Source organism: Hemicordylus capensis, chromosome 2 (genome assembly GCF_027244095.1).
Source record: "Hemicordylus capensis ecotype Gifberg chromosome 2, rHemCap1.1.pri, whole genome shotgun sequence".
In the NCBI taxonomy this organism is placed as follows: domain Eukaryota; kingdom Metazoa; phylum Chordata; class Lepidosauria; order Squamata; family Cordylidae; genus Hemicordylus; species Hemicordylus capensis.
The window spans coordinates 17,018,082-17,030,689 of NC_069658.1; the positions used below are offsets into that span (position 1 = coordinate 17,018,082).

General features: G+C 43.7%; 1 protein-coding gene across 3 annotated transcripts in view; it reads left to right on the forward strand.

Annotated features, from left to right (window-relative positions):
• The window catches only part of DCC (DCC netrin 1 receptor), a 1,362,689-nt gene that overhangs the window by 648,282 nt on the left and 701,799 nt on the right, over positions 1 to 12,608 (forward strand). For all 3 annotated transcript variants that reach the window (XM_053300600.1, XM_053300601.1, XM_053300602.1), the window contains exons 4-5: positions 9,687 to 9,837; positions 10,643 to 10,779. In XM_053300600.1, coding sequence (XP_053156575.1) covers positions 9,687 to 9,837; positions 10,643 to 10,779 — 288 coding nt within the window. The remainder of the gene's footprint in view (positions 1 to 9,686; positions 9,838 to 10,642; positions 10,780 to 12,608) is intronic.

Genomic DNA, 12,608 nt, shown 5'->3' on the forward strand with positions numbered 1-12,608 from the left:
CATGCTGTGATAACCTGTGTATACAAGTAATAACAATATTGAAGGCACTTGATAGTGCATTTCAGTGTTCAAAGTGCTTTACATGGATTATGTTGTTATAATCCTTACAACAACCCCGTAAAGCTTATTATTATTCTTCCCATATTGCAGCTGAGGAACTAGCTTGCCAAAGGCCACTGAGTGCATTCATGGCAGGGATTATTTATTTGTTTGTTTGTTTGTTTGTTTGTTTATTTGAAATTTTTCTATACTGCCCAAAACGTGCATCCCCAGGCATTTTACAATTAAAATCATTTAGAATATCAAATCAATTAACAATTAAAATCATGTTTAAAAATTGGAAACATTTAAAACCTAATATTAAAAATATTAAAACTATAAATCTAATTAAAAGGCTGGGTGAATAAATGTGTCCTCAGTGCCTTTTTAAAAGTTGCCAGGGATGAGATTCAAACCAGGGTCTTCTGCTACCATAGCTCAGCCACTATACAATATTAGCTTTCTGTGGAAAGGGTTATATTGGATTATATAAAAAGCAGACTTATGCTGAATCAGACAATATGGGTGTGCATTTTGGAATTTTCTCGTTTCGATTTGTATCCGAATCGAAACACCCCGCTTTTGTTTTGTAGCCAAATTTTCAGAATCCGAATCACCCATTTCGTTTTGTAGCCAAATTTTCAGAATCTGAATCTGAATCGATTTGGATTTTTAAAAAGGGTCCCAGGGCAAAAAGAGTGGGTGGTGGTGGTAGTGTCCAATGGGTGGTAGCTACCACCCAAATTTCAGAGGAATTAGGCAAAGGGCTGATATTTTTGGTAAATTTTTAAAGTTTATGTGTCTTTAAGAATTTTCCCTTAGGGAATAATGGGGATTCCAGCAAATGTATCGCTTCACATCGAGGGGAAAGGGGTGTCCCAGAGCAGAGTGTGGTGGATGGTAGTGACCAATGGGGGCAAGGAACCTACCAGAATTATTTCAAAGGAATTGGGCAAAGGGCTGATTTTTTTGTGATTTGTTGAAGTTTACGTGTCTTTAAGATTTCTCCCATAATGTATAATGGAGGTTTCAGCAGCCCCATAATTCCACTTGGGGGGCACTGGGGTTGCCCAGAGTGAGTGGTTGTGTAGTGCACATAGGGTGCCAACCACCCCCATACCCACAAGCCCATGGGGTACTGGGTTTTGTTGTCTCTGAGGTGTTCAATGTAGATTCTCTGGTAGCATATGAGATTTTTGGTGAAAAACAAGAATTCACTCTCATATGCTACCAGAGAATCTAGACTCAGAACAGCACAGAAACAACAGAACCCAGCACCCAATGGGTTAACAACCCATGGGGGTGTTTCACACCCTATGTGCACTACACCACTCACTCTGGGCCACCCCGGTGCCCCCCAAGTGGAGTTATGCGGCTGCTGAAACCTCCATTATTCCCTATGAGGAAAAATCTTAAAGACGCGTAAATGTTAACAAATCACAAATAATCAGCTCTTTGCCCAGTTCCTTTGGAATCTGGGTGGTGGCAGACTGGCAGGCATCCATTGGGGAACTACCACCCAACCCACTCTTGTGCCCCTGAATCCATTCCCAGGCTGACGTGCAGTAGCCATAGCAGGCTGGGCTCAGGCTGGCAACAAGGCAGGCATAGGCAATGGCATGACATCATGGCAATTTGAGGAATGCAATGCTGCAAACTAGTTCTCGTTCTCTCTCTCTCTCTCTCTCTCTCTCTCTCTCTCTCTCTCTCTCTCTCTCTCTCTCTCTCTCTCTCTCCCTCTCCAATGAGGCAGAAAGGTAGAATGGTGACTACTAACTTGCTGAATGAATTGAAAACCGCTCCTTGAACTCCCCCCACCCTTGCCCCTTATTTCAACCCTTCCCCTGGAAAATGTGGGGTCAGTAAAGAGTGGCAAGAGGCAAAAGAGCCAGTGGGGAACAAGGAGGGAATTGTCAGCAAGTCAGCCCATGCTTTAGGTCACCGCTCATAAGGCTGGAAGGGCGGGAAATTCAAAAAAATTTCAAACACAAAGTGGAGACTGACTCAGAGATCGCCACAAAATGGAGGTTCGAAACAACAAAATGTTTTGTAGCCGAAACAGGGACTTTTTGTTTTGTATACAAAACTTTTGGATCCTGAAAATGGGTGTTTTGTTTTGTCTACAAAACACCCGAAATGGGCTGTTTTGGGTACAAAATGTTTCGCACATCCCTATCAGACAATTGGTCCATCTAGCTCAGTGTTATCTACAGTGATTGCTCTCCGGGGTTTCCAATGTTTAGCTCCCAGCACTCCCTGGAGGGTTTCTACACAGGGCTCTTACCGCGAATCTCCTTCAGAAGAGAGTGTGTGCATTCACACACCAGCCAGACTTGCCCCAAAGTCAATTCACAATCTTTGGAAGCACCCCACAGACCAATCAGGCTTTGTCTCCGAATTCTAGCTTATCCTGAAGTATTTCTGGGTTTTCTAAATCCCGGTTTAAAGCGGGGGTTTCTTAAAACACCTCAGCAAATGCCAGGGAGTTGCACTGACTAGAGTCTTTGCATAATCATTAACATGATAAAAGGAAAACATTCTTTAGGAATGCAAATAGAATTGCCTTGCCTAGATGTGGAAAAACCAGTTTTCAGGAAGCAAACTCTTTGAAAGTTTTAGTTACAAAAGCTCTGTGTATGCTCAAGTTGAATTTTTTGAACAATATTAATCTGTTTGCTTAAGGTTTTTGCAGGTTAAAAATGAGGTTTTACCAACAAACTGATGTAAAGCACACCATGCATGTGCTGGAAAAAAGGGAAGAAATCTGTTAGTGTATATAAATGTTCCCAGACTAGGACACGAGGGTTCTGAAGGCAACATTGTGTTCCTCCCCATGGAGTTCCCAAACACACCCTCTCTCCCCCTTCATTGTGTAGAAGGGAAACACAGAGGCATGCAATGTGAACCTGCACAAAAAGAAAACCCGAGAGCAGAGGGGAGGGGCTGCTTCCCTCCTGCCACTAGTGTAATTCAGAGTGGCTTCACTCAACATTTACCCCAAGAGCTGGAACCTATGTGTGGGAAAGCTCCTGGAGAGTAGCAGAGATTGAAACCTGCACCTTCTGCCTGCAAAGCTGATGTTCTCCTACTGAGCTACAGTCCCTCCCAAACTTAGGTCTTTCCTAGTTTTGCTGGTCAATGACCGAATAAACTTATAACTAACTAACTAACTAACTAACTTGTTTCCTAGTTCAGATATCTATGCAGTAAGGGAAAGAAACAACCCGTAAGAGGAGAGTTACCTGTGAGAGGAGAGCTGGTCTTATGGTAGCAAGCATGACTTGTCCCCTTAGCTAAACAGGGTCCACCCTGATTGCATATGAAGGGGAGACTAGAAGTGTGAGCACTGTAAGATATTCCCCTCAGGGGATGGAGCCGCTCTGGGAAGAGCAGAAGGTTTCAAGTTCCCTCCCTGGCAGCATCTCCAAGATAGGACTGAGAGAGATTCTTGCCTGCAACCTTGGAGAAGCTGCTGCCAGTCTGTGTAGACAATACTGAGCTAGATAGACCAATGGTCTGACTCAGTATATGGGAGCTCCCTATGTAAGGGAAAGAGCAATCCATAAAGGAACAGCCTAGTGACTTCTCTTGTTAAATGGTTGTCCAGCCTAAAGGGCAACAGGAGACCCCTGGGGTTTCTGTAGGAAGAAATAGTAGGTGATTGGTTCCTCCTTTTAATCACTGTTAGGAATGGCAGGCATGATGCATTCTGTCTCATCAGTGTCATATTAAAGGAATCTCTTGCACCCATTGTAGTATGAAAACTGCTTTGCGAACAATGGAATCAAATTTGCATTGGCCCAGTCTGTGGTCATTATCAGTTATGTTACAGTAGAAATAGCAAATGTGATAGATATGACGCTTTGCCGTTAACTGAACAAGACTGCCTGATATACTGTAACACAAAGTAATTCAGGGCAACAAGAGGACTGTGTGCTGTTATAGCAAAATAAATTGTTGTATTGAATGACTCCAACATCCACGGTTCTGTGCAGTGGGACTCAGAGCAAGTAATGACAAGTTGTTCTCTCTTATTAAGCATCATCCATTTGTTTGGAGTAGAAACGGCCAAATTCCATAAAACATCCCCCTCAGTATTACACAGTAGGACAATGCATTTTTTAAAAAAATTCTCCAATTTTTTCACTTCAGTTTGATAGAAGATTTAAAAATCTCCCCAATCTTCTCAGTGTTATCTATATAATTAATTCACTTGGTTGGCCATGTGTGGAGATGCATGGGAAGGCTTTTGTGGTGGAACTCTTGCGACACACTGCGAGAGTTCCCGGCATTGGGCAGGAGGATGTTAGAGGATGATGGGTGGGCCTGGTGGCGGTAATGCAGCTGGGCCTGGCTGTGGTGGGGAGGTGGTGGTGGGCCCAGCCACGGTAATGGAGGCGGTGGCGGGGGTGACCCGGCCCGGCCCGCACCCAGCTTGGCCACAGTGAGGAGGTGGCAGCAGGCCTAGCCGCGGTGAGGAGAAGGAGGAGGAGTAGGAGGCAGGCCCACCACCAGAAAGGGCCTCCAGGAAGAGGAAGGGGGCGTCCGAGAAGGTGCAGGAGAAGGGGGAACCGCCGGCCCCAAAGAGCGCACAGATTCTCTGGGTGGGGTCGGCTAGTATTAATGTAAAACTTACCCTGAATTTAATTAAAAGAATAGTGAGTTCATATAGCTTGAGCTTCCTTTCTCCTCACTTGGTTTCAGCATTGTAACCATGTTCATTTAGGAAATTTACAATGAAGAGGAACAGAAAGGTTTCTAATGATAATTACAGAGCATGTAACGTTAATCGGGGGGGGGGAACCATTGTACAGCTGGAAAGGGACACTTCCTTAACCATTTCTTTAGAGAAAGGTGGTGGTGGTTGTGTAGAATGATTGCTTGTCCACTTCTAAAAGAAAACAGGGAATAGAATCATAGGCCCCATTTGGACATGGTGTCAGAACTCAGGTAGAAAAATCTTTGGTTAATTTGTGAAGCTGGGAATCATGCCACAGACGATTGATCAACTGTGATTTCGCAACCTCCAGCTTCTGTACAGAGGAACTTCTCCTTTTCCTAATCTGCCCAGGCTGTATCCCAGCAAGCTCTGTTTTGCTCACGTTGCCAGACTGTGTGCAAGGTGTCAGCACATCAGTAAAGCGACAACCATTGGCTGTGATGTTAGAAAGGGTGTGCTTTCGGCATTGATTGCCTGCCTTCAGCAGGGCAAAGGCATTTTAATGCTTTTCTCACACAACTTGTAGCACGGACATTGCAAGAACTCTCAAACTACATGATCATTCACAAGCACAATTATTGACACTCCAGGATGGCTAGGGACACTTCCAGGTTGTAATGGGATCTTGCGGGAGGGACACTGAACAGCTCTCCTGCTTCTGCTTGTCTTTTTGATGGTGGGTGGGTTTGTGTGTGTATGTTTGTGTGTTTTATAGTTTTTACTGTTTATCTGATTTTAAGGTTTTAAATGTTACTTTTATGAAGTTCTTTGGATTTTAACTTTTGTAATCCACAATGGGAAGCCTTATGAAAGGTGGTATAAAACCTCAAAAATAAAATAAACAAATAAAATAAACAGCAACTGAGAAACTGGGACAAGGGGCTCGTGGGTTGCAGGCCAGGTGGTTGGGAGAAGGCACAGTCCACTGGAAAAAGAGGTGCTGTGTCATTTCCGCACAGCTGCTCCTGTAGCCTAGGGTGGATCTCATGCAAATGAACTGTAGCTGGTGTTTCTGGGCATTGTTACCTGCCCAGAAAGGCAGTGCCTGGCAAAGCCATGTGACTGCCAGCTTTGGTCAGGAGGAGTGACCTGTATTTTATGCATCCAAACTCAAGGAGAAGGAGGGATTTCTGCATATAGTTTGCAATCACTGCCATTGGATGGGAGCCTACAACCAGCAAATGGACTCTCTCTAGCGGGACTCTGCTGGCTATGTTGGGCTTAAACATCCAGAAAAATTGCTTATCACTTATGGCCCTGAGGATCACTGCATTCCTCTTGTGGGGGGTCCTCTTTCAATCTCCCAGGGGAAAGACAAACTGTCTTCCCCAGTTGGGGAGGAAGACATGGGGCCCCCTCCCTCCCCCGGGAAGAGAGGATTGGGCCCCACTTTCCCCAGTTTTACTGGTTAAAAATAGACTGCACAAGTGCACACACTGTCTTGGAACTGTCATCCAGAAAAACACTCATTCCGCACACAGGTGCAAGCAATTGGAGGGAACACAGCTGGCCACGCCTACTGTGAAAATATAGATACTATTCAGTCAGGCAAGGCATCCCATGGAGGCAACACATGCAGCACCTTTGCAGATATGGCTTCCCAGAAAGGTGCACAAGATCAGGTGTTAGGTCCATGACAGGGTTCCTCGCACATGTGCCTCTTTGCCTTCTTTAACTGGAACCTGTCACAATGTTTTCAATAGCAATTCTAAGTGGAGGTCCTGCATTCCAGGTAACACACCGAGGGGAGTTACACACTGAGGGGAAAGAGAGCTGGTCTTGTGGTAGCAAGCATGAATGAAGATCGCTGTATTGTGGCTTCTTCTGGGCACCTCTGTGTATATGTCCATGAAAAGCCCTGTGGACCACCAGAGCCTGCAGGTGCATGCTGTAGTAGTGCTTGCAGTTGTAGTAGTCATTGTGGCAGTGAGGACTATCCAGGAGGATTGATGAAAGCTGTAAGGTCCTTGGCTCCACTCCCAAAATCTAGTTGTGGGTGGTCACCTCCTTGAATTTCTTCTTTAGGTGCTGGAGTCTTTCCTTGCACTGTGTCCCAGTGTGTTAGAAGCCCCTCTGAGCCATCTGCTTAGAGATCCAATCAAAGGTGGTCTCGTTCCTGAACTGCTGCTGCAGTTGTGGCTGAATGTGGTCAGAGGTCCAGAAGTCCACAAACACCCCGTCTCTGCCTCCGTCCACAACTTTGCATGTACTTTCCTGCTTCCATCCCCAGTCTAGCTACTTTCCATGGTGACGCCAGTGCCAAGTGTGGATGGCGAAGCTGTTGCTGATGCTGAGACTGCATGGCTGGTTTTGATTTCCCAAGTAGAGGGTTAGAAGATCAGGGTGTGGGGCACTAAACTGGTCTCTGCATGTGAGGGAAAAGGAGAAGGGCTGGAGTGAGTGCCTCATGCACACAAAGCCAGCAGTGTGCAGGAGTGGTGTGGTCACCAACCACGTGTGTGCAAAGCAAGTATTATGTGCACCCCAGTCCTCATGGCCATTTAAAATGTTACTACTTTCTTTCAGTCATGTCAGCATGAGCACAGGCATTCTTTGTACCGGCAGCTGTGAAGAAGGAAATCACATCAAGGGCACTGAATAGCAAACGTGCTGAAAGATTCATGAACAGCCTTGCTAGAATCCCAAGTCCCATGTTTGTTACTTTAATGTATTAGAGCCACAGAAATGGGAAGGATGAGAACAAATCTGCAAAATTGTTGGTTTTGATAGTGCTGTTGTATCACTCTTCCAAAGGCCTGGCATATGTACCCTCTGTGGGGAAATAACCTGCTTGTGACACCACCCCTCTCCCCTTATTCTCTTAAATCCCCACTTTGAATTGTTAAGAAAAGCCTTGATGGCCAAAAGGCCAGGAAAGGAAAACAATGGTTGTTTAACAGCTGGTGCTTATAAATCAAATTTTTCTCCACCCTTTCCCCTCTTCCCTTCTCAGCTCTCCCTTGATAGATAGACTTGCTTTGTGGATAGTTTACAAGGATTAGTCTTTCCTTATCAGGACCCAACATTGATTGTAATTTTTTTAATTTTCTATTTCCTCAAGAAAACCTACAAAAGACATCCCTGGTCTGATTTCTTGTGTCTCCTCACAGATCCACTGACTGAGCTCTCCTTGGTTTTGACAGCCCAAGGGTGGATTAGCACATCAGAGTGATCCCCCTGGTCTATGGTTCGATAGCACATCAACATCTTGGTGCACTGGCACATTGGTGAAGGCTCTCGAGCCCAAAAGTCCTAGAGTGCGTAACACAAGTGGTGTTGAATACAAGTGGGATGTGTGTGGATGCAAACCTCTCACATGAAAATAAAGCAGTGCAGAAGCCCTCATTCTTCTGATGGAAGGATGGGGAAACTGAGGGTGATGGAGATGTGTGTGGTCAGGAATGCATTCAATTATTTGTGTTACTAGGGCTTAATGTGTTTGTGCACAAAGCACTGCAGTAACGAATTGTTGGAGACCTCCCCATCTGTCTCCATCTTTTCCTCCCATCCTTTTTTTGCTGAGGAACACATGGGGTGCAAAACACGCAGGGGAAAGTGGGCTAACTCCATTGTGGTTCTGTCCCTTTAAATGCATGAACTCTAGGGACATGGCATCCCTGTGAGCAGTGGCAGGAGGAATAAGAAGATAGCAATGGGTGGAGCATCAGCTCTGAGAGGTGGCCAGCAAGAAACATGCACACCTTAGAACTGATATGTTTCTGGGCTGCTCTGAGCTGACATCTCTCTGGTTGTGGGACGAACTTGTGCAGAAAACCCAGCTTATAGCGGCAGCAGAATTCAGATGACACAATAGTGCCTTTGAACCTCAGGTTTCAGCAGTGAAACTCACTACCAACCGAGGGTTCAAATTCTGGTTTGGAAGCAAAAATGGAGCCACAGTTCGGCAACAAAACCATGGCTTCATGCATTTGGGCAATCGCTAACCCAAACCTCTCTTATGTTTACTTCTGGTTTGGTGTTATGTCCGAACACAGTCACAGAGTTAGGTTACTGCATAATCTGGATTTTTTTTTTTTTTTTTTTTTTTTTTGGTGATGGTTGGCGTGAGAACAAAAAGAAAAAGAGAAAGTAGCAACAGCATCTCTGTATAACTTCTGAGACGTTAAGGGAAAATGGATGGTGCTTCTTTATGCAAGTCAGCTTAGATCATGGACTGGAAGGAAAACAATGATCTATGGTTCCTAGCCTGTGTTGGGCAAAGGTTTTACTTGCCAGATGCCTGAGAACTGTATCTGGGATCTGTCATCACAGTCGTTCTGATCCAGCTTAATGTTACCTTTTGTTTCTCCATGCTTTGGCTTCACTAGTAAAGTAGACTGTTACAGATCTCTGCTATGAGCAAGACCCAAACCATTCTTAAAGGAACAGATCTGGCCGGGCATGCATCCTATCTTAAGGCTAAAGTGTTCATCAATATATCCTAGAACTTGATCTCTGTTCAATTTTGTAGTTTTCCACCAATTATAGAAACATTTGTTGCATAGCCATCTTAATTTTAGTTAAATGTGTATGTCAGCCAACTGTAATATGGGAGGAAGCTGGGAGAACTAACAAGTTAATAAAAGAAAACTAACATCCTTTATTAGAAATTAGATAGAAATTAGATTTTGTAGGCTTAACACAATATACAAGTATGCCCTTAAATCTCAACCTCACTGATTTGGCCCCTACAAATTTATCAGTAGGTTGGTTGGTTGATTTGCTTATAAGTTTGCAGTCCTATTCAGTTTGCAACTTCTCTGGAACCAAGATTTTACCCTGTGTACTTCATCTGTATATGTGTGTCTGCGCGCTCTCTCTCGCTCTCTCTCAGATTCCCACTGAGAATATTTAAATACTCTTCCCCGCTGTTCCTAAGACAAATGGTGTGATTATTATGTAATAACCATTCCTTTCCATTTCATAGATCCTGGATTGCACAGGCAACAATTTTTCCTGCAGAGACCGTCAAATGTGGTCGTTGTAGAAGGGAAGGATGCTGTGCTGGAGTGTTGTGTTTCTGGCTATCCAGCTCCAATATTTACATGGCTGCGAGGAGATGAAATGATCCCATTCAGGTATTTTATCTAAGGGGTTTTCAAGACACTCTAGGACTGAGCAAACATAGTATTCTGCTAAGACCTATTTTGGATATGTCACTTTGAGGTCCCTTGATATCCTTCATGAGAACATCATTGTTTAACTGAGGGGAAACCACAAGTCACAGGCTGTGCCTGACCCTCCATTTACTGACCTCATTCCTCCCCTGGGCACTGGCTCACAAGCTAACCATATTCCAAGAGTAAGTACCTTGTGTATATGCTCCATGGAGAGAGAAGCCAATGAATCTTCACTTAGGAAGACAAGGAGAACCCTCCCATTGAAAGCTCCTCCCATTTATTTATTTATTTGCACCAATTCCAAATTAATGTTCACCATGTGACATCAGAAAACAGGTGGAACAGAATGTAACTCAAAGCAGAGCAGTGGCAACTCAAAAAATGACAAAACGGAATGGTGGAATGGTGCTTCCATATTGAGAGAAGGAATGAAAGGGAGAGATAGATAAAAGAGATTAATTAAACCCTTTAGGGATCTAAGAATATAAGAGGTCCTGCTGCATCAGACCAAACAGTCAATAGATCAGCATCCTGTTCTACACTATGGCCAACCAGATGCCTCTGGGAAGCTGAGAAGTGTTGCGTATAGGCAATTAGCCTTCTCTTATTACTTCCTGGGTGTTCTGTCTCTGGATTTGGAGACAGTGCATAGCCATCTTGACTAAGTTATTGACAGATTTGTCCTTTGTAAATTGTGCACACATTGGGGTTGGATTATGCCAATTGTCTTATTCTAAACAAATGTATTTATTGCCTATTCCAGGTCCCCAAAATATTCACTGTTGGCTGGCAGTAATTTACTAATTTCTAATGCAACGGATGATGATTCTGGGACGTATACTTGTGTGGTCACCTACAAGGAGGAGAACAGCAGTGCTTCAGCAGAGCTTTCTGTTTTGGGTGAGCCTATGCCATCATATGTTTTACAGAGTCCTTCATATATTATACCTTCTTGTGTTATACAGAGTCCTTTGCAATCTGCAGGAGGATTCAGTTTGTTTCCTTTGGATTTTCTCAATGAATCTCAATCAGGTCAAATTATTTCTCCAGTTGAACGTTTTGGAATGCCTATTATGCACCTTGAAAAGTACAATTGTGTTTAATCAAATACTTTGAGGGGAAAATAAGACAGGAGTTTATTCTGTGCAGAACTATGTGGGAAACGTAGTGAACTCAGATCCATAGAGGATAACTGGGATTTCGGATGACAACAGTATTATTGTCATAAGCCCATTGCCTTCTGAAAAGTTATTATGTCCTTAAGTCTAGTTTGGTTTGGTTTGTCTTGTCAAAGTCTCTTTCGTAGACATAAATAATAATTGTTTCTTTTTCTTCCTTCAAAAAATGTAGATAAAATGTGCTGCATTTTTTTCTTCTTCAGTGCTTTGGGACAAGGGGTATGAGGATTTTCTAGCACATCTCCAAATCTTTTAAATAAAAGATCTGTTGTATGTTAAGGAATTGGGTATGTGGGATGTAAGGCAATGATCAAAACAATCCTTTCAGGTATTAGTGTTTAAAGATTTATGAATTTTGGAGCATGTTTAGGTTGTGATCTAGACAGCTTCTTTGGGAGCTCTTGAGGCCATCTCTTTCAATAGCAACCCTCTGTGCCACACGTCACTCCTCATGCTGGCAGAGATGGGTGCTATTGAAGCTCTGATAGCATCCTCCCATGCAATGTGAGAAGCTGCAGGTAGCAGGCAAAAAGGAAAAATCTGCAGTGAGAGAGTGGAAGATTTGTGTGCATCTAGGTTGTTTGTCTTTAGTGTTATCTGTGGGCTGGATCCAACTGTGCACAATTAGTCATGCCACACAGGGAATATCCCCACTTAGAGTTGTGCATCCGCAACTGGCATGTGTGAACCCTCTGTTATTTCTATGGCTATTTCCATAGATTACATGTTAGTTGACATCCCATTATAAATGTGCATTGTTCTGTAGACACTTCCATTCACCAAAAGTACTATCACATGTTCAGGGCATGTCTTCTCAAACTGATATGGAAATTTTGCAGGATTTTCTGAATGGGTAGATCACATGTTAGCTTACCTTCTGCCATATGTGAGCCAGCGTGGTGTAGTGGTTAGAGTGCTGGACTAGGAGTGGGGAGACCTGAGTTCAAATCCCCATTCAGCCATGATACTTGCTGGATGACTCTGGGCCAGTCACTTCTCTCTCAGCCTAACCTACTTCACAGGGTTGTTGTGAGGAGAAACTTAAGTATGTAGTATACTGCTCTGGGCTCCTTGGAGGAAGAGCGAGATATAAAATGTAAATAATAATAATAATAAATAATAATGTGTTTATTGTCCTGTGGGTCATTCCGCCTTACTAAAAAGTGCTATCACGTGTTTAGGCCTTAGGATAGCAACAAGGTTTTGGGAATGGGTGGACTGCATTTCAATGTGCATGATAGTTCACATCCTAGAGCATGGAAGTATTGTTGCACACTTCAAATTCTGCCTGTCTTGTTGCTAGTGCTATCAGCTATTCCACATCTAATTGCTGACTGGCTTGCTAGTGCTTATACGTACGTCTTATGTGACCTTGCATGCTAGTACATATTCTAGTACTAACTCCTTGGCTGGATAGGGCTTATTTGTGTTCCCTAAACAAATGCTCTCTAGCTTGTTAGTGATTATATTTGTTCCTCATATATCTAACTATGCAATGGCTTGCTAAAGGTTGGTTGCATCACGTGGGTATGCATGATTGCATGTTGAAAG